Source organism: Mytilus edulis, chromosome 6 (assembly GCF_963676685.1).
Source record: "Mytilus edulis chromosome 6, xbMytEdul2.2, whole genome shotgun sequence".
NCBI classification, from domain to species: Eukaryota; Metazoa; Mollusca; class Bivalvia; order Mytilida; family Mytilidae; genus Mytilus; species Mytilus edulis.
The window spans coordinates 41,908,212-41,931,591 of NC_092349.1; the positions used below are offsets into that span (position 1 = coordinate 41,908,212).

Here is a 23,380-nt window from a genome sequence, read left to right on the forward strand (position 1 = left end):
CTTCAACGGTTTCGGTACTTATACATCTTCGGATTTCAAATGTTTGGCTTTGAGCGTTCCTGATGAAGGTAAATCCAGAAAAGCGCTTCGGACGCAAGAAATTATTAAACGTGTTGTTTTCAATTTTGTACATCACTGGTTCGATACTCTGCTGGTGAACTATCAGTCCCCGAGGGTATCATCAGCTCAGTAGTCAGTACTTCGGTACTGACATGATTTAACAAACTTTACTAAAATTGTCCGTTTATAAATTTTGAAATTATCAAGAAACTAAGGTTTCAACTCCCTCAGGCAAAGTTGGCTTTAGATGAATTTGGCTATTTATTTTAGGTATTTTTGACATATAGCTCTTCAACGGTTTCGGTACTTATACATCTTCGGATTTCAAATGTTTGACTTTGAGCGTACGTGATGAAGGTAAATCCATAAAGCGCTAAGGACACAAGAAATTATTAAACGTGTTGTTTTCAATGTTTTGATAGAGATAATTTTTACAAATAAACTTTAATATAGCAAAAAACACTCTGACATCTTCACTGGCATAAATAAGACTGGTCACAACTGAAGTAGTGAAGAGATTTTTGTGAGGATTGTTTAATTTACAGTCGGAGAGGGACAGACTATTTTCGTTCTGACGGGACATTTATATTCACCTGTTATTATTTCAGACTAACATTTTTACATGTCTGTACAGCTGTTTCCTCCACAGTCCTGATTTTTCATCCTGATTTGTGAACGTTTCTTGCAGTCATTACCAGGTCAGACTATTTATTTCGATGATCCTGTTGTACCCTCCAGTATATCATATAAACATCCGCTTATTTTACATCTGAAATTTCTAGTATTTTCAGATTTGTTAACCTTCTTCTTGGTTGCAATGTTCAAGTTTTTGGTATGGATGACATTAACGTCATCTTTAAGTATGGGTATAAACCATGACAGGAAAGGAAGGATAAAGATGGGCGAACCCAACCATAATTGTGATGACGCTGAGGTATATATTATACAAGACTACTAACACAAATGTGTGATGCTATATATACTCATTATATACATGATAACACGTTGATAATTGGAAAATAAATCATGTTAGTAGGATATGCACAATCAGTCATTCAGGACGTAAGGCGGGCAATGAAGAATTTCAATTGTTTAAAAAAAAAATGTTGTATAGGACAAAAGCTTTCATGCAACAGGCCACTTAATAAACTACCAAAGAGTACACCATGTAGATCCCTACACGATGCATCGAATTTAACATCCTTATTTTTATTAAATGCGACTGCGTGATTTCACATCCCACACTCCTAATCAATAAAAACTCATTTTCAACATACATTTTTGTTCAGATAGGAGAAGAATAGGTGACCATATCTTGTACTAAAGTCAAACTTTATTGAAATATAATATTTCTTTCAAGTGACACACCCAATGATCAGCGTATGACATTAAAGAATGAACATCAGGTGTTAGTTCTGAAGAGATATAGAATGCAATTAATAGACACGAATCATTGTTATATAAAATCAAAGACAATTAACTCTCAAGAGAGAATAGAACAGTTGATTTACAAACGGAAAATGTTTGACTAAATGAAGATTAATGTGTTTTACTTTAGCACGCATTCAATATAATGATCCAACATGAAACGGTGGTATACATCAATGATATAGTAAGCTCGAAATTAAACAATATAGTCATAAATAATAGACAAGTTTCAGTATATCATGTCAAGCACTGAAAATACAAATGTCATAACAGTGTGTTACATATATTTGATAATTGACGCAAATGTATGGAGTCATGAAGTACAAAATTATGATACATACACATACTTGTATACATGTATATTAACAAAAAAAAGGAAGAAATAAAACGACCGAAAGTCTGAAAAAACACTTTAATCATTCGTTTATATTATGAAGTCAATATAAAATAGGACATATGGAATAATCAAATTAAAATAACAGGAAGTGTATCAACATTATTCTTTGTCTTTTGACAATGTTAATAAATAATCATAAATCGTTGCTTGTTCTTGTATTTTAATGCACTGGAGACGTCTTGATAATGAAAATACATTGATTTTGCTTGTATTTTTCAGTGGCCTAATAATTACATAGACATCGGCTGTAATGATTTCATTTGTTCTGGACCAACAGTAAAAGGAGCTAGAGTAGGTAGATTTATGTGCGTACAATGGGGAAATGGATATGAGACGAGGGTCAAACAACGCATAATACAACACAACATATATTTTAGTCAACCTATATAGTCCTCAACAATATACATGTTATTACCATATGTTAATTTTATTTAGACCTGTCAAAATGTTAATTTTTTATAATTGACACTTCAAAAGATCTCACTACTTATATGATGCAGGGTTTTATATTTGACAAAAATATCTTGGACTTCTGACAAACAACTGCTGATTTGAGTAGCTCGTATATACGTTTTTTTCTAAGTTTGATATGAAACAGTAGTAAAAAATAACTAGATATGGATTAAAGATTACGGCATTTCTTCCATTTAAACTTATCTAATTTCAGAAAATAATCCGACCGTACTTCTCATAAAAATATCATGAATTTAATTGTAAGACGAAATCTTACAGTTGTTTTTTAGATTTGGTAAATGACATTTAATGCTAGGAAGGGACCTCATCAAATTCTGATGTTTAACAAAAAGTAATAGTTCAAATTCTACTCAGAATTTACATAAAACTAACTTTAAAAAAATACTTTATTGAATATTTTCCCCTAGATATCCAATAACTAATTTAAGGGATATTTAATTGAAGCTGTAGATTGAGTAAATTGTTAACAGTAAAAATGCAGTAAAACTAGTTTAATAAAAAAAAAAAAAAAAAAAAAAAAATCAAAATTAAAAAATTTATAAAAATGACCACATGATTGATATTCATGTCAACACCGAAATGTTGACTACTGGGCTGGTGATACCCTCGGGGACGAAACGTCCACCAGAAGTGGCATCGACCCAGTGGTTTAAATAGTTATCAAAAGTATCAGGTTCATAATTAAGTACGCCATACGCGCGTTTTGTCTACATAAGACTCATCAGTGACGCTCAAATCGAAATATTTATAAAGCCAAACAATTACAAAGTTAAAGAGCATTGAGGATTCAAAATTCCAAAAAGTTGTGCCAAATACGGCTAAGGTAATCTATGCCTGGAATAAGAAAATCCTTAGTTTTTCGAAAAATTCAAAGTTTTGTAAACAGGAAATTTATAAAAATGACCACATGATTGATATTCATGTCAACACCGAAATGTTGACTACTGGGCTGGTGATACCCTTGGGGACGAAACGTCCACCAGCAGTGGCATCATGTGTTACATGTTACTACTATTTCTAGTATATTTTATTTATCATTTTGAAAATAAAAGCATTCTATTTATTTTAGAAGCATACAGTTAAATTGGATTTATCTCAACCTGACTATGGAGTAAGTTAACAGTTTTATGTGCACCTAGTTCCACAATTCAATAAAAGATTAACATGTGTTTGATGAATAGTAAAAAAAGTAAATGAACAATAAAGCACGTGTAACATTGATAAAAACTTATATAGACTGTCAAAGTTTAAGTATCTGCTCCATATTTTAATTTTAGCGAATGGTTTATTTAAAGAAACTTGATCTTATTTATGAGTTAATATAAAAAAAGAAGATTATGTGGGATTGCCAATTAGACAACCCTTCACAAGAAATTCTTGTTTTTACTATAAGTTGACTATTTTCTTAATAGTAATTTCTAAGTAAATTTATATATTATTCATTTTTAGTCTTTAAGAGATAAGTTTAGCGGTTTAAAATTCATAGAATTGTTATTTTAAATGTAACATGCTGAATTAATACATCTTAGGATAGGACAAATTATATCATTTGGGTAGACTGATTGACTTTGAATAAGTTGTATGAGTTCAATACCGGTATCTAAAACATTTAGAAATTTTGAATTTAATGAAAGGAGTAGGTTCAGTAAGACCCCCTTTTGGCCCCAAAATATAGCAGTTTTACAAAATTAAGAAAATGTAATCTTTTAGCTATTTACTGGAAAGTAGAATGCTTCTGCTACATAAATATTTGCTGTTTTTAACAATACAATGCATATATATCGGGGACTAGCATCATTAAGTCATGCTAAATTTCTGAAATCATCACAATTTTAGCATTTGAGTTAAATTTTAGACGGTTTCCGTTATAAATGAAAGTGGCCGCATTCGTGTTCATTCATAATATTGAAATCTAAGTTGTATTTGATGATATTACATAACGTATATAAAGGTTGAGGATGAACACGGATGCGGCCACTTTCAATTTTGACAAAAAACATCTGAAAAATTACGTTTTTTGGCATATTTGATAGATTTTTCATATATTAGCTTAAATCTGAGCGTTTTTAATGACTAAATCAGTTAAAATCTTTCACATAAACTAATTGGATCAATTGAAATAGACACTTAAGTGAGATAGATGAACCTGAAATTTGAGGCCAAAATCGGCCCGTACCGGACCTACTCCTTTAATGTGTAGAAAACTCTTCAAATATACTAGGTGTAGAATGCCTAACATACTTTATTTAAAGTTGAAAGACATAACAAAAACCACAAGGGTGAAGAACATTGTTGCAAAAAGATAAAGAAAAAACCCACTTATTTTGATATCCAATGTTGCCCATATTTTTTCCAAATTTTGCTCATTAATACAGGACCTAATATAGATTGGTGTTAAACGCAAAATAATTAGTAAGTATTGAAGCTGACAAGTAAAATTAAAAACGGCACGCAAGTGTACGGACAAATAAAAAAATTGTATGAAATGAAATGGAAATAAATCATAGGATTGCTTAATCAAATTGACTTAACGTTATTACAAAGTTTTAACGTCTTGAGTAAAGTATATGGCTTCTCCTGTAATCATTGGAACAGTTTTATCTTGCAGGCGATGCATATGTGCATGAACAAAAAAATTGTTTACAACCGAACTATACCATCCAGGTACGTTGTTTCATATTGTGATGTATGGTTTCATAGGTTGGTTAATCGTCTATTTTGCATTGATTTACATGACTGAGTAATAGAATCTTTTGCAATTTCATTGAATGTAATCTTAATACATTATTTATTGGTTTTAATTATTTTACGTATTCACTTTTATCGTTATAAGAACATGGTTTTCTGTTTTATTACGACTTCTACGACAAAGAAATTTTCTTTTTTATAATTCATTCCATCATTAATTAAGAAACTTTTAATTATTTTTTTTGTGAATCAGTATCGTGTTATTGTCATAATATAAAACTTTATTTACACTCAATGAAGTTTACATCTGAACAAGATACAACACGATAGATAATATCATATGATTTTTTTCTATATCCGAGACACCAATTTAATCCAAACAGCTCTCCTCCAGGATTTATATTGGTTAAGGGTTGATACAATTTTTTAAATAGAAAAAGGCGTAATATATACACTTTAAAATTAATCATAAGTAGATAAAATTGAAAATGGAAATGAGGAATATGTCAAAGAGACAAGATCCCGAACATAGAGCAGACAACAGCAGAAGGCCACAAATGGGTCTTCAATGCAGCGAGAAACTCCCGCAACCAGAGGCGTCCTTCAGCTTGCACCCAAACAAATAAGTATACTAGTTCAGTGATAATGGACGTCATTCTAAACTCCGATTTATACACAAGAAAGAAACTAAATTTAAAAATCATCCTAACAAAGGCCAGACGCTCCTGACTTTGGACAGGCGCAAAAATGCGGCGGGGTTAAACATGTTTTTTGAGATTTCAACTCTCCCTCTATACCTATAGCCAATGTGGAAAAAACAAATGCACACCATTATGCACAGTACAACTCAGTTAAAGAAAATTTCGAGTCCGATGTCAGAAGATGTAACAAACGAAAATATACAAACTGACAATAATACATAAATAACAACAGACTACTATCAGTTACTGACATGCCAGCTCCAGACCTCAATTAGATTGATTGAAAGATTATATCGTCATCATATGAATATCAGGCACAATCCCTCCCGTTAGGGGTTTAGTATTAAAAGGGATAATTAACGATAGGAAATGAAAAATCATCTCTTTAGTGAGTTTACCAATGTTCAATATCAAAACCGATTTAAAAAAAACAACGAAAAATGTAGAAATCACAAGAACTCTCAAAAGTTCAGGGAGAACGTTGACAGTTTGAGCACGCTTGCTATGCACGCATCACCTGTGTTCTAAATCTACACTCATACAATATGTACTTCTAAGTAATCGATAAAAGGACACAGTTGGCAACTCACAAATTACTAACATACGACTTTACTCGCTTCTAAAAATCCAGGCTTATAATTTGATACGCCAGACGCGCATTTCGTCAGTGACGCTCAGATCAAAATAGTTAGAAAGCAAAACATGTATGAAGTGGAAGAGTATTGAGGACCCAAAATTCCAAAAAGGTGTTCCAAGTATGGCTACGGTAATCTATACCCGGAATAAGAAAATCCTAATTATTTCAAATAACTGATACGCTTTTAAACAGGGAATTTATAGAAATGAGCATATAACTAAAACTGTATACGTCTAACGTGAGCTTCGTCTATAAATGATTAATGGGCGACACTTGAATAAAAAAAATTAATAAGGTCAAATAAAGTAGGAAGTGGAAGTGCATTTCTGACCCGAAATTCCGAAACGTTTTGCCAAATACTCCTAGGGTAAAAAATCAAAATTTTGTAAACAATTGATTATAATTATCAATATCAATAATAATTCATGTTAACATAAAAGTGATGACTACTTTGCTGGTGATACCCTGGAGGTGGATGTGGGATGGCATGAAAACCTCTACCCGCAGTGGCATCGACCCAGAAGTTGTAAATATATAACTCCACATAGATACCAGGACACAAATTTTAGAAAAATGTTGAAAACTCGATAATTATATCATAGAAAACGATTTTATCTAAGTATGTGCCTGTCCCAAGTCATGAGCCTGTAATTCAGTGGTTGTCGTTTGTTTATGTGTTACATATTTGTTTTTCGTTCATTTTGTTTTATATAAATAAGGCCGTCAGTGTTCTCGTTTGAATTGTTTTACATTGTCTTATCGGGGCCTTTAATAGCTGACTATGCGGTATGGGCTTTGCTCATTGTTGAAGGCCGTACGGTGACCTACAGTTGTTAATGTCTGTGTCATTTTGGTCTCTTGTGAACAGTTGTCTCATTGGCAATCATACCAATATCAAGGTTCAAACCGACAATACACAGTTATTTACAATAGGGGTACATTCCTTTATTTCAAAAGATTTCTATATTACTTATACTACGTAAAGAACGAGGTGAAATGAATAAACCGGCATGACGTAAAAACGACAAATTAAAGAAATCAACTTTATATATAACTAATGAAGGGCAATCGTGTTGATAAAAATATACACAATTCGTAATACTTGTTTTCATTCGATTTTTGTGCCTTTCGTTGTTTCAGTGGCGATCACCGTCCACTTTGGGCAAAGTATGGTGAATATGCATATTGTCCGCCTCAAAGATGGCTACATAACGCTGAGGTGAGTGTAAATCTACAGAATCATACAATGGTTGGATAAATAATCAAAAGTATAACATATGGACGCTCATTTAAAAAAACATGAACAAACAAAATGTGCATATAGCATCTCTGTTGAAGAAATCCCTTATAAATTCGTTGGTTGGCCGTTATGGAATATCTTTTTTAAAATAATAAAATACATGTCCGAATTATCATTACATTGAATACTAAGTTTGACATCAGCATTTTGAATTTATCCCCGAATTTACGATACAATTGATCCATATCTGCGTATCCTATCGGAGTTTCTTATATCATGACCGTTTTTTTATTTCTTATGATTCGTGTTGCTTAGTCTTTTGATATCTATGTTGCGTTTTGTAAATAGTTGTTTTTCGCCATGGTATTGTCACTGTGTTTCGACTTATGAGTTTGAACATCCGTTTGGTATCTTCCGACTTTCTTCTCTGAACAATTCAAGACATAAGAGATCGAGTTTGCAACCTACCTCAGGAGAGCCTTAAGTTGAATATATGTTGTTTTAATTTTCGAACCTCGATGATTTGTACCTCTTTTCAAAACGACTTGAGAAAAATATCTGCGTATAATCATCTCCACCATGGGCCAAATACGGCTTTTCCCCGCTTTTTTCTGTATTGACCCTGTTTTTTTTTCCGTTTCAAAACTTTTAAGACGTTACAAAACACATCATTTAATCTGTTTATTTTATGATTTTCATTTAAAAAATATTATTCAAATATTTTATGCATATCGATAATTCCAAAATTGAGTAATGGCGCAAGAAAATTGAAAACCGGAGGTGAACGTCCTGTATTAGCCCTAGGGCCATTACGGCTTTCCCCCCGCATTTCTCTGTATTGGCCCTGGTTGTTTTCCGTATTGGCCCTGTCCGAAGAGCAATATTATAGTATTAATGAATGGGTGTTTTTATAATGGCCCTGTTATATGTCCAAGGTCTGTAATAATGGTTGAGGAAGTCTGTAATGGCCCGAGGCAACGCAAACGAGAAAGCAAACCTTGAATATATTCCAGTGCCAATACAGAAACAGCCAGTTAATAATATTAACTCACCCATTTCTTAATACATTTATTAACCAACTGAATAAAAGTGTATGTGTTAATATACCAAATATCCAAGGTATTAAGTGGACAGACGTTATGTGTTGAAAAACAGGATGAACAGTGATCCCTATATATGGTTCTTTAATGTTGGTTGCTGGTTACTAAATTAAATAAAATACAAAAAAGTATTATACTCTTTACAACTTTATTTTATTAACTTTATTAAAAACCCTAACTGTGCTTTATACAGACAAACCGTGCCATTACAGAAAAACAGGGCCATAACAGAAAAAACAGGGCCATTACAAAAAAACAGGGCCATTACAGAAAATATATAATTTTTAATAAACAGTTATTTTTGGCAATATTGTACTTAGTTGGTTAATAATAGATCTTGATTTATATCGACAGTGGAACGTTTTCAGTATTGCACATGCTGATTTATCCTTAAGGCTTATTTGCTCATATCATTTAATAATATCACATATAAAAAGGATTTACTTTTAATAGATTTTTTTAGTATCAAATTTGCAATTTATTTTGGATATTGTCTGTTATCAATCTAATACGTGATGCTATATATTACTTAAAATTGTTGTTACTTGAAAATAGACACGCGGATAAGTGATATGGGGAATTCTAGACCACAGTAAACTATTTATAGAAAAGGAACATCTGAGATAAAAGATATCTGAAAATTGGATCTACCTTTTTAATCAACTTTACTTACTGAAAGTCATACGATCGTTCAAAAAAAACAAATGAACTTCTCGTGTCTTCTCGTACTCATATTGCTTTCTTATTAGTCTTGTCCACCTAAAAGAAAACCGTGATGGAAAAAGTAAAATGATAACTGAAGATAATAAAAACCGACTGTAAAAGAAATTTTTACACACCAAATCATTTAACAACTGCGAATAAAATGTTGAAATAATAAGTGAGAACGCATGGAAACTATAGAATTAGCCTCAAAAGAACTTTGCTCCATGAAAACCCGAACGTTAATTAACGGTTAAGGTTTTCGACCAACTATCCACGATTTAATTTTTTTTTGTCGATTATACTGTCCTGTACCCAGTCATAAATATGGCAATTGTTATCAAGTAGTTCGTTTTTATGTATGTTGGTTTGTAGTTGCACTTCAGTGTTCCTTCGTTTTCCTCATATACGTGATGCGTTTCCCTCGGTCTAAGCTTATAACCCGGATTTATTTTTTCTAAATCGATCTAAATTTGAAATACATATTTTACCAATACACAAGGTCATACGTTCCAAAGAATATCTATGACATGTATACTTGATATTTTTTTCATGATAGCGTAAGCGCAAGGTCATTCTTTCCTCGATTCTGTATGATTTCTTTCTAATTAATTTATGGGAGTTCTACCGATTGATACATAAATTGAAAAACATTCATAACTACTCTTTAAAAATAGGACTTGGACTATCTTTCAGTAACTCAGGAATCGAAGATCTGTATAGGGTTTTTGTCTCTCTTTTTTTTCGATCGGTAAGAGTTAAGTCCGGTATTAATGATTTTCATATTCCATATTAATGTTATTTTGTCACACCATTGAATATGATTAAGCAGGAACAAACATGTTTAAGTATAATTCGAAAACACTGTCGGTCAAGTGCTCAAGTGGTTATGGTTCATCAGTGGGTCCGTTGTCATCTGTCAACGTCTGTTCCATTTTTCAAAAATCTTCTCATCTGAAACTACAGAGACAAAATTAACCAAACTTAATCATCATCATTATTGGAGTATCTAAATTAATAAATGTGTCTCATTACCCCGATTACTAACTTACACTGTAGACATGACATATAGAACATAGGGGTGAAAATACGATTTTTGTCTAGAAAACGAGAAAAACTAGAAAACTAAATGTTTCCTTGAAGTTCGGTATTTGTGGAAAACTTCAGAATGAAGAGAAAAATCTTAACCTGTAAAAATATTCAGCAAAATAAAATAGACAAAAGAGATTTTGTCATGAAGTCTTCTCCTTTTTATACTGTTGGAGATTATCCATTGTTGAAGATGCATAAAGACATTGATGTGTGATAATGCTACTCCTAGTCACTAGTCAGTATTATAACATTAAATTATGTCGTGTTTGTTTCATTGTGTTTTTCCAATACTTGTATAACTTACAATGCGGTTTATTTTTATTGTTGAATACGATACACTAGTCTGTAGTTTCAGACGCTATCTAGATGAAATGTAGCGCTAACGGCTTTGTTCCTTTGGTATTCATGGATTTGTTTTTCCTTTAAAAATATATATATATATGGAACTTAATATTAGTTCATTCTGCTATTTGTATATCAATGTATGTAATATATGTAACTGATTTTCTTACGCTTATATTTGACCTCAATGTTTAAATAATATGTTATATATGTTTGATTTATTTCAGCACGGAGGTATAATTTTCTTGTATAATCCATGCCTAGAGAGTAGTCAAATTAAACTACTGAGAAAAGCAGTGAAGAAAGCCAAAGTCAAGAAGTATGTAATGACGCCTTATTCCTTACCTAGAGACATGGTAAGTGTAAAGTTTTACATATTTTGAAAACATATTCCAATAAAATTTGATCAGAAGTTAAACTCGTAATTTTCAATTTGTATAGCAAACTGTGCTAAATAAACTCACATTTGCAAGTTTAAAATTGATGATCCCAATCGCTACATGATAACAGTTAATTTGATTCAAGTTTCACACATATGAAATGTATTGCTCAAAATTATAAAATTATAAACCAATGGCACCTCTTAGCCTTATTTTGTTATTTTTCCATTTCTTTAGCCAATTGCTGTCGTTGCATGGAGGAGTGTTCTACAAATGAATGCTGTAGATGTTAAACAGATTGTAAAATTTTCTAAGGTAAAGTAAATCCATAACAGCATATTTTATCGTGTTCTATGTCTCTATATTAAGCATTGTTTTTCATATTGACAAAATTTAGTCTTAAATTGATAAAAATGTTTAAATAAAAGGTTGATTGTTCTTGATTTATACCATAAGATAGCTATACTCGAGCGGTGCTGGATAATATCCTTATTATTTCATTGGTGTAAAAAATGGAAACATCACTTTTTAAATGCATGCTTCTGAAAAGTTTATCTGGATTTACCTTCATCAGCAACGCTTAAAGCCGATTATTTAAAAACCAAGGATCTACATGTTTAAGAACACAAGCAGTTGAGGAGCGATGTCACAAAACAGGACCTTAAAAATAGTAAAATCCATCTAACGTCAACTTTAACTAAAGGGATTGAAACTAGCTTCTTGATCATTTCAAAATTAATAAAATTTAGAGAGTTAATTGTGACAATTTAGGTCGGTACAGAAGTACTGACTACTGAGCTGATGCTATCAACGGGAACTTAGTGTAAGCTTTAGCGCTTTCAATGTCTACAAGAATACAAACGATGATTTTACGAGTTTGACATATTGTAAAACACTGGCCTACTAGTATTTTAGTTTATTCGTAAGTTATCTGGTCTTATTGATTTGCCGTCTTAATTTGTTATGTTAGATAATATTGAAACAAAAGATGTAAATGTGTCATTATAATTCAACTCATCATAGATACGAGGATTAAATTTGTGTACGTCAGGTGCGCGGTCCTTGCAAATTGGACATGTTCAACTTATTGGGATGCTTAATATAACGTTTTTATTTCTTTCATTTAAAAAAAATGTGTGTGGGGTACTGCAAATTTGTAATTGTAATGCATGGTAATGCATTACATTTTCCCAATCAATTGCATGTAATGTGTATTGCATCAATTTTTGCATTACATGAATTTGTAATTTAATGCATTACCTGAGAAAAAAATTGTGTAATTGCATGCATTACATTGAATTACATGGTATTACTCATTGACATACTATATATCCTTCACAGATTGTTGGAGATTTAGCGCAAGTAGAATTTAAGGTTTCTGGATTAATTAAGAACATAATCATTTAGATATTTGATATTTTGATTTGAAAAACATTACTGTAAAAGTGTTTTATTGTTGTCAAAACATCAATGAATACCTTGTCATGATTTAATAACAGAAAACTGACCAGTGTCATAACACACTAACTATTTTGTTTTACAGTCAATCTTTTCACCATTTTTACACTTGTCCATAAATTAAGCTCTTTGTTTAATATTCAATCAGGAAAGGAGTACTCAGTAAATATTTTTGAATGAAATTGATAAAACAAATGTATTTGTATACGCCATATTTATGAAAGTGAAGTTAACATCAGTTAAAATAAATATTAAACTTCATCTCTGTACTTACTTTTAAGTGAAAACACAGAACATTGAAACCCTAATTATGTTTAAATGTAAAAGGTGTATTGAATAAGGTTTCACTTGATATTTATATTTGATATGAATACAGAACAGTTATTGCATAGGCTAGAATCTTTTATGACTTCATGTTGTTTTTCAAAATGTTTGAATTTTTTGAATTTACAAATTTAATGAGTAATTCAATGCATTACTTTGCAAAGGTAATTGTGATATAATGCATTGTAATGTAATTCGCCCCATGTCTGGTGTGCAGATAGAAAACTATGGAAGATAAAGAGAAAATATAAGCAGGAAATATGTTTATCAAAATAAGATTTGCAAACAAGCAAACGTGACCGAAATTTAGGAATGACTGCGCAAAGAGTAATTTTCTTTAAAAGCAATAATTTTCACCGATTTTTTGTATTTTATCACAATTATTTTAAAACTATATAGAAATAGAGAAATATTAGTAAAGCAAGATCTATAAATAAATATACTTGATTAATAACTTATCGAAGCCGTTATTGTCCTTTTATGATCATTTTTACAGTGCCTATGGCCGTGTCCCCATTGACCTAAACTCGGTGTTGTGTTAGTGTAACTCACACGTAAACTGAACACAATTACGTTCCCATTGATAAAACTCAATGTTTACATGTAGTTTTGTCTACATGCAGTCGATAGTCAATGTAGTCCTTGTGTAAGTTAAGTGTACACTAAAGGCATTTAGAACATTAATTTTACCATTGATATTAAAGCAAGAAACAATTTCTGAATAAAATTGATGTTAACAACAATTATTAATAAAGTTCTTTACAGAAATATTTGTCTAAACTTGACATATTAATTTGTTATAAAAAAAACTTCAGGTAGCTTTATTAACTCCTTATCAAGACTCAGAACATCATCATTGCCGAACACATAATTCATATGAAAAGGTCTTTCCGAATCAACTGGATGTACATGGAAATATTTGCCACCGGTCTTTACTCAAACATCGATTTACTCATAAATGTAATACTTAAAAAAGTGTGAAGTAAATTGTAGTGTTTGTCTTGTATCTCATATCCATTAAATACAATAGAAATAATAAAATAAAACATTACCCCCTCCCTTTGCTAAATACTACTTAGAGAAGCAATACCATTCGAACCAAACAGAAAAGATAGAGATGTAGTGATCCTTAACATCTCAATCCTTTATCTTCGTCTGTAAGCACGCTGCTTCAGCCTACTTTTTCTAATGCAAAATCGAGACATCTTTGGTATCTTTAAACTACTGCAAATCATCACAATTGCTTCCATAAAGGAGCAACCACTAAAGTTAAAAAAAGGTGCGGTGTATATATTTTTTTCCGAGTCAGAATTTTTTTCGCTAACGCCGTTTTATTCAGTTTTTGGTGGCAGAAGACTTCAAGTCTTCTGAAGGCCTATGGTGCCGACTTTAAAATCATTGAGCCTCCGTATGCCGCATTCGTTTCTGTGTATTACAATTTCATAACAACTTCTGATTCCTGACACCGATTTGTACACATGATTGAATGCTGTGTCCGATTTGTACACATGATTGAAAATCGGTGTAAGAATGTTATATATTAAGCATCTGCATCATTTAATTTGTTAATTAGGGTTGCAAAACAATCACTATTCTTAATATGTACCCTTTTATTTATGTAAATTATTAGATTTCATCTCATCTTCATAATCGTTATTTGTTTACTTGTAACAGGATGTTTTAATGTAGATATTTGTAGTACGCATGCGTTAATTTGGTATCGGGACAACTCGCTCTGTTTAAATGTTCACCCTTGGTCTTTTTGTCCTGAGTTTTTTCGCCCGTACAGTACGTTCGCCCTGTGTTCATTCTCTTTGCTCTAAATAAGGACGTTTTATAATACGTCCTTGCATTTATTAAAAAATAATAATATTAAGGGTATCGTTAAAAAAACCTCTTAAATCCTATGTAGTGAAAGTCATCTTTTTCTTATTTTGTTCCCAAGGTGTTCAGCCAATTAAATTCTGTGTTCTCATGATCAATTAATAAGCCAATCAAAAACGTTTTCTCTGAAGATTATTCTTACATGCTAGATTTTGAACTTGTGTTATTTTCATCTAGTCAGTGAAAATGGTGAACATGGCATGTGAATTTTCATCTGCAAGCAGGTTCTTACACAGCTTAAGGATAAAAACATGGCTGATTGACAAAATTCAATGATAATGAAAATAAAAAGGTTTTTTTTCACTAATTTATTGATATAATACTTGTTGTAACATATTTTATTTTTGTATTCAATTAAATCATTTAAAGGACAATGTACTACTTTTTTTTCAAAAAGACCAACAAACAGGTTGGGACACCCCCCTTCCCCCATTATGAATGCTGTCCCTTAAATGAGGGACTGTCCCTAAAACAAGGTGTCATTTTACTGTTGATAAAAAAAGATAGAAAATTTTTAAGATTTTTAACTCAAAAGTGATAAAATTCATTATATTTGGTACAAATTTTGTAAATGAGGGGTCAAATTAATAAAGAAGATATAAGTGTAGAAACATCACAACATTCTTTTGACATGTTTTGACCATTTAAAACTTGATAGATGTATAGTTCTTGGGGAAAAGTTTCATCAAATAATATGAATAGAAAGGTGCTCATTTTTTACAGTGGGTTATATTGTTCTTCCAATGAGGGTTACCCCTCATTTGGAGTGTTGTTCCAAAACCTGTTAAAGGTTAATCTTTGTGCATAATTCAAAATTGGAAATTTCAACAAGCATCTAATATTCTTACACAAGAAAATAAACCCTCGTCTGCTCGCTACATGTTCATCTTTTCTACCGATTTAATAACTAGAATCATGCAAACAGACTTAAGAGAAAGGCATGTAAGTTCATCATAAAATTGAGAATGGAAATGGGGAATGTGCCAAAGAGACAACAACCGACCATAGAAAAAAGCAACAGCAGAAGGTCACCAACAGGTCTTCAATGTAGCGAGAAATTCCCGCACCCGGAGGCTTCCTTCAACTGGCCCCTAAACAAATATATACTAGTTCAGTGATAATGAACGCCATACTAATTTCCAAATTGTACACAAGAAACTAAAATTAAAATAATACAAGACTAACAAAGGCCAGAGGCTCCTGACTTGGGACAGGCGCAAACATGCGGCGGGGTTAAACATGTTTGTGATATCTCAACCCTCCCCCTATACCTCTAGCCAATGTAGAAAAGTAAACGCATAACAATACGCACATTAAAATTCAGTTCAAGAGAAGTCCGAGTCTGATGTCAGAAGATGTAACCAAAGAAAATAAACAAAATGACAATAATACATAAATAACAACAGACTACTAGCAGTTAACTGACATGCCAGCTCAAGACTTCAATTAAACTGACTGAAAGATTATGATTTCATCTTATGAACATCAGGCACAATCCTTCCCGTTAGGGGTTTACTATCATACCATCATAACATATATGAGAAGAACATAACCCGCGTCATGCCAACATATATAATATATAACACTTTTTCTAGACAATCCAGATCGTACTAAATACTTCGCTTAAAAGTGTACCCTTTAAAATTGTTGTCGCATACCAAAAAATAAAAACAAACCATGGGAACTTTCAAAAGTTGGGGCTATGTAACAAGTCTTACTATTTTTATGCCCCATTTATGGGCATTATGTTTTCTGGTCTGTCCGTCCATCCTGCTTCAGGTTAAAGTTTATGGTCGAGGTAGTTTTTGATGAAGTTGAAATCCAATCAACTTGAAACTAAGTACACATGTGTTCCTTATGATATTATCTTTCTAATTTTTCTGCCAAATTAAAGATTTTACTTAATTTCCACAGTCCATTGAACATAGAAAATGATTGTACGGATGGGAAATCCATGACACATTCTTGTTTGAAGAAGAAAAAAAATACGTCATAACAATAATGGAACAAAGCAGGCTGAGTTAGTGGGGCTGCTTTTATGGTAATTCAAGTTACCTTTTATTCACCTTTTTCCACCTCAGAGCTATCAGCTCTTTGATTTTATGCTAGCAATCATTTTTAGCTCACCTGGCCCAAAGGGCCAAGTGATCTTTTCCCATCACTTGGCGTCCGGCGTCCGTCGTCGTCGTCCGTCGTTTACAAAAATCTTCTCCTCTGAAACTACTGGGCCAAAGTTAACCAAACTTGGCCACAATCATCATTGGGGTATTTAGTTTTAAAAATGTGTGGCGTAACCCCGCCAAATAACCAAGATGGCTGCCATGGCTAAAAATAGAACATAGGGGTAAAATGCAGTTTTTGGCTTATAACTAAAAAACAAAAGCATTTAGAGCAAATCTGACAAGGGATAAAATTAATTATCAGGTCAAGATCTATCTGCCCTGAAATTTTCAGACAAATCGGACAACCTGTTGTTGGGTTGCTGCCCCCGAATTAGTAATTTTATGGAAATTTTGCAGATTTTGGTTATTATCTTGAATGTTATTATAGATAGAGATAAACTGTAAACAGAAATAATGTTCAGCAAAATAAGATCTACAAGTAAGTCAACAAGACCAAAATTGTCAATTGACCCCTTAAGGAGTTATTGCTCTTTATAGTCAATTGTTAACAATTCTCATAAATTTTTGTTAATTTTTGTAAATTTTTAGGAAATATTTTCCACTGTAATTACTGGGCCAAGTTCATTATAGATAGAGATAACCGTAGCAACAAGAATATTCAGTAAAGAAAGATCTACAAGCACATCACCATCACCAAAACTCAATTTTGTCATGAATTTATCTGTGTTTATTGTTAATATGCACATAGACCAAGGTGAGCGACACAGGCTCTTGAGAGCCTCTAGTTTTTCACTATAATGAATGGAGAAACTCTGGATTCAGAATATTTTTTTCCCATCTGTAGGACGAGAATATTTTTGTAATCAAATTGGGGGTTAGAATATTTTTTAAGAAAACATACATTCCCCCTCTTTTTTTTAAAGTCAAATGGTCGTTCCTTAACTGCTAGAAAAGTTGTCTGAAAAAATTGCATCAGTTCTACGTATGAACATTTAAATGACATAAAGTTTAAAAGTGTGAACAAATCTTATGTACAGGTAATTAAAGAAGGTGTATAGATGTGAACAAATTTAATGTGAAATCAGTGTACATTACATTAAACTAATTGTAAACATGTTTACTGTACATGGCGTTTGGTGCGAACACTGCCCAAGTTTTGCGAAGTTGACTATCATCCTGAAAACTATAATTTAAAAAAAGGAACTGTGAACAACAAAAACAAACAGCAATGAGTATAATAAGTATACAATTAGGAGACCAAACTTGAATTAGTAGCTCGACTTCCTATAGACGTTATTGTCCTTAAAATAATTATTTATCAATTTTAAACGGGTTCTTTTTGTAATCAATGTCATTCGAAAATTATATAACAGATAGAAAGAGATAATGTACACAGCCAAAATGGTGAGCAATACAACATTTACTAAATGATACAGTAATAAAAATCTTCAATTATTATCGACTCCTAGGAGTCGATATTAAGAATTGAACGATGGACAGTCAGTGCGTGAATTTTTCTTGCTACCTGATTGGAAGATATTACGAGACGTGAATAATCAAAGTTTATTGATTGGTTAGGACAATCCAAACCTAGCAAATGTCCTCCAATCCCGTAGAGTATCGGATTTGTCCTCTCTATTTTAGCAATTAGATTTTGCCTGGTCATTAATCATGCATATTCATGATATTGGTACACAGGACTGAGGTAACTTTTATCTATAAATAGTCGAATCTTCTGGAGTTTCGTAAACAACAACGTTAAAGATATATACTATACTACATAACGTGTGACCTCACGTGTGTGGTAAAATTTGTTGATTGATGCACGTGGCTATTCTTTTAAATGAATTAATCTACAAAGCGAGAGCACTTTCCATTTTCATCAGCTTAGAGTCGACTAGCCATTTTTGAGAGGCTAATGCTTGTGATTTATTATCCTTAAGCATCGAGAACATTTTCATTAGAAGGTTCACCGATTTGATCTTGATAAAACTAAGTCACAATCCTACTTCCTGTGTTAAAGATGGCTTCTGTTGTTGCCAAAGAATTTAATGTAGCGCATTGGTTCCTCTAGTGTATTACAATAGTCCAACTAGTTCCGCAGCAGGTAAGAAACTAGTGTTTTCACACAAGGTTTATAGGTTCATTGTTATTGGTGTTGATAAGAAAACAAATATGTTCCATATAATTTACATCAAAGGCGAACAGTAATGTTGATATGTCTATGTTATAAAAAGGAACATGTTCATTTTTTCTAGGTTAAAAACGTTTGGTATCAAATAAACACGGCAGATATCATTAAAACATTACAGAGGACTGAAATAACAGTCAAGAATGTGTCAGTTGATTTCCATTCGTTTGATTACGGTCTTTCCGTTATGAAACTTGGAATTCGATTTTTTTGTTATTTTCTTTTTTTTTTCATACAATGACCTATAACTTGCGAGTAATACACGAACTGCAGATATTCTTTTTTTTAACACGTATTTTATCTTTTACAGAAAAGGTATAACAAAGGACCTGAAAGTACTAACAAAGAAGGGCAGTACACGTTTGGATATCGGAAAAGTTTGGACAGTTATATTGCAGACTTAAACCAGATATTCGGGATAGAGTTTTGCTGATTAACTTATTAAAAAGTTTGAGGACATTCCTAGATCGTTCTTTATTCTTTTGTCTATGTTTCCCTTATTTGTGAATGACATAAATGTAAGGCACTTTATTGTATCACCAGCCCACTAGTCAGCACTTCTGTGTTGACTTGAGTTATCATTGATATGTTTATAATTATAAATTAACTGTTAACAAAACTTTGCATTTTGGAAAAACTAATGCTTTTCTACCTTAGGAATAGATTACCTTAGCTGTATTTGGCAAAACTTTTAGGAATATTGGTCCTCAAATCTCTTCAACTTCGTATTTTTATTTGGCCTTTTATAACATTTTTGATTCGAGCGTCACTGATGAGTCGTTTGTAGACGAAACGTGCGTCTGGCGTAGATACTAAATTTTATTCCTGGTATCTATGATGAGTTTATTGTTATGCTTTTTCATTTATATTCATCTGTTCTGTCAAGTCAGTTTAATGTTCCTTACATCTGTAACTAAGATGGTGGACAATGTAAAAGACCGTACGGTGATCATTAATTGCTTATATCCATGTCATTTGATTTCTGCTTGAAAACTGCACCATTGGCAATCATACCAAATCTCCTTACTTTTATATAATGGCTGGTAATTGAAGCACAATACTAATTTAAGCTCTGAGATACTTTCATGAAAATTACAAAATTATATAATTCAGTTCAAACACTAGGTTGACATCGTGTTTACTGTATTGGATTTCACCACGGAATCCATCATTTCAACAGTGAACTGTGTATGCGTCGACAAAGTTCTAGGCAACAAACAATACATAACTATGGCAGCTTACCTGGCATAGCTTGCGTATATACCAGTCACAATTATTTGGTAAAACAAAAGTCACAATATACTTGGGTTGGGAGTAAATGGTTTTTAAAGTTATTGATGCAAGATAAAGAAGGATGACTGTTTATCGTGGCCAATGGCTCATGTTATTTAAGATATCGATGACATATATGATAGAACATTTTTTTTCATGATATAAACAGTGTTGTCTTAACATGTTTCGGAATTTAAATGAAATCGCAAAAGAGAAAACGAATGAAGTGATAACGAGAGAATTGAGAACGCGAAGGAATTCTTCAGATGCAATAAACTCATGTCATCTGTTTGCCCTAGGTATAAAACATGCTACATTTGTTTGATGACTTTTGGTTTTAGTTTTTACTCATTAATTATTTTCAAAAATAAAGAAACTAATTCAATAGTGTAAAGCAGCTTATGTAACTTTCAGCTTTCTTTAAGGATTTTCTTTTCGATTTTTATTGTTGTGTTATTGTGAACTCTTATTAAGACTCTGTTTTCAACTGTTATAATCACCTGAATTCTTATCCTGTATGCATATAACTTCTGTTCTAAAGTTAAACTAATATATGTGTGTACAATCAGCGGTTAATGCCTGTCTGAAACCTTATCATTTCATGAATAAATAAAGGCAACAGTAGTATACAGTTGTTCAAAAGTCATAAATCTATTGACAGATAACAAATCCGGGTTACAAACTAAAACCGAGGTAAACACATCAAATATAAGAGAAAAACAAAGGAATCTTATATATTATGTGGCGTCTTAGCAACAATATGCAATGAAAAACTATTTTTTTTAAAGTGTTAGTATCAAATTACCATAGCTAAATTATTATCTGGTGTCTTAGCTATAATATGCCATTGGTAAAAAAAATTTTGTTGTCTTAGCTACAATATACAACGGCTAAACTATATAAGGTATATGCATTCAAATTAGAAGTATTTGCTTGTCTGTCATGTATTTTGTTGTGTTTGATGAACATGTCAATATATACAACCACTTCCGGTCAAAAGTGTGACATCGAGACTGTTGTTAGAAAACTTCTAAACATCGCAAAATTGCTCTGAATTGTCTCCCAAACAACTAAGTTGTGATGTCACTGATGTCATAGATGTGACTACATGTCAGCCATCGCGAGTTAATCTATATATCTTTTCACACAGAATTACTGGGGAAAACATTGAATGACATTATATCCACCCTGATTAGTAAAGCATTCAAAAACACATAGGTTTTGGATCTTTTCATAGTTAACTGTTTTGCATATGTAAGAAAACAAACATTTAATGTAAATGAATGATTATGAATTATTTCATGAAAGTCTGACAGTAGTTGGGTTAAGACAAAAAATGCTATACCTATAGAATTTAATTTAATCATTGTTTAAGAGTTGACTCACATCTAACATATAAACAAGAATCTAAATCCTCTGAGAAATTATCAAGTTGGTCATCATGGTGACAATAACACTTTTGAATTGAAAACACAAATACAGTCTTAGTGTAATTAAAAGATAGTATTCAAACAACGCAAGCTCAATAGACATCTAAAGTGTAAACCATTAAAAGTATGAATGAACCTCTCCATTCAAATAAAGGCAACAGTAGTAAACCGCTGTTCAAAACACATAAATCCTTGAACAAAAAACAAAATCGGGGTAACAAACTAAAACTGAGGGAAACGCATTAAATATAAGAGGAGAACAACGACACAACATTAAAATGTAACACACACACACACACACACACACACACACACAGAGAGAGAGAGAGAGAGAGAGAGAGAGAGAGAGAGAGAGAGAGAGAGAAACGGACTAAGCATTAGACAAAATCCTATGAGAATAACAAATACAACATCAAAATCAAATACATGAATTTGGGATAGATAAGTACCGTGACACGTCTTATAGTAATGTGAATTCACACTCAAAAATAAGAGAGAACAAACGACACAACCGAAACACAACGTTAAAATGTAACACACACAGAAACGAACTATAATATAACAATGGCCATATTCCTGACTTGGTACAGAACATGTTTAAAGGAAAAAATGGTGGGTTGAACCTGGTTTTGTGGCATGCCAAACCTCCCTCTTTTATGGCCAGTTCAACCCGGACTTCATGTATTTACGTTTTACACCATCAAACTAATAAAACCATTCGGTAAGCATTTCATTTCTGACTAAAAGAGAAATCAATGTTGTAATAATGCTATACCGATTACTGGTGTAAAAGAAATGGTTTTATTGATAGCACAAAGAAAACTTATATAACGGAAATGAATTATTCCAGGCTTCGGGTGTGTAAATCTTACGTTAACGTTTGATTATTTTGCACTATATTAGGACTTATTATAATTGAATAAATTAATTTTGAATGTTACGCGTCTTCTGTGTTGTGTCTATCATCTCATAGCTATAACTTTGTCATGTGACCGTAACACGTCATCAACGTTTTTTGTGATTTCTTCAAGCTTCAAATGGAATTTCGAATTTAATTATAGGTAATGACTATAACATTTTTTCTGTCCATTCGAAATAACATAAAAATGTTGTGCTACGCCTGATTTTGGTATATATCAATTTTATGATTTTATTTCTTCAAAGACAGAACAAGTATTACAGTCGTTCCTTAAATATTGTTTTGCACTCCATGTAAAGATGTACACATTTAAATTAGGAATAGCAGTCTTAAGATTTGTTTTTTTCGCAAATGTACTACGTTAGAAGCAAAAGTTATATTGCCTGATTTCGACTTTTTGTCCTTCTAACATAATTATGTTGTGCTAATTATTCACAGAAACACAAAACGCATTACTAAAGGATATCAACAGAAAACGGATTTGGATTAACTAATTTAAATACAATAAGATGTAACTAAACCCCTAAATAAGGCAAGT

General features: G+C 32.1%; 1 protein-coding gene across 9 annotated transcripts in view; it reads left to right on the top strand.

Annotated features, from left to right (window-relative positions):
* LOC139527672 (uncharacterized) overlaps positions 1 to 19,683 on the top strand; it is a 56,767-nt gene extending 37,084 nt beyond the window's left edge. For 6 of the 9 annotated variants that reach the window (XM_071323253.1, XM_071323248.1, XM_071323257.1 and 3 more), the window contains exons 2-9: positions 843 to 994; positions 2,105 to 2,176; positions 3,429 to 3,470; positions 4,968 to 5,023; positions 7,526 to 7,604; positions 11,089 to 11,217; positions 11,479 to 11,556; positions 19,532 to 19,683. In XM_071323253.1, coding sequence (XP_071179354.1) covers positions 878 to 994; positions 2,105 to 2,176; positions 3,429 to 3,470; positions 4,968 to 5,023; positions 7,526 to 7,604; positions 11,089 to 11,217; positions 11,479 to 11,556; positions 19,532 to 19,654 — 696 coding nt within the window. In that variant the 5' untranslated portion in view covers positions 843 to 877 and the 3' untranslated portion in view covers positions 19,655 to 19,683. The remainder of the gene's footprint in view (positions 1 to 842; positions 995 to 2,104; positions 2,177 to 3,428; positions 3,471 to 4,967; positions 5,024 to 7,525; positions 7,605 to 11,088; positions 11,218 to 11,478; positions 11,557 to 19,531) is intronic. The other 3 variants (XM_071323250.1, XM_071323255.1, XM_071323256.1) reach the window with 1 other exon arrangement.
* The last annotated feature ends 3,697 nt before the right edge of the window (positions 19,684 to 23,380 follow it).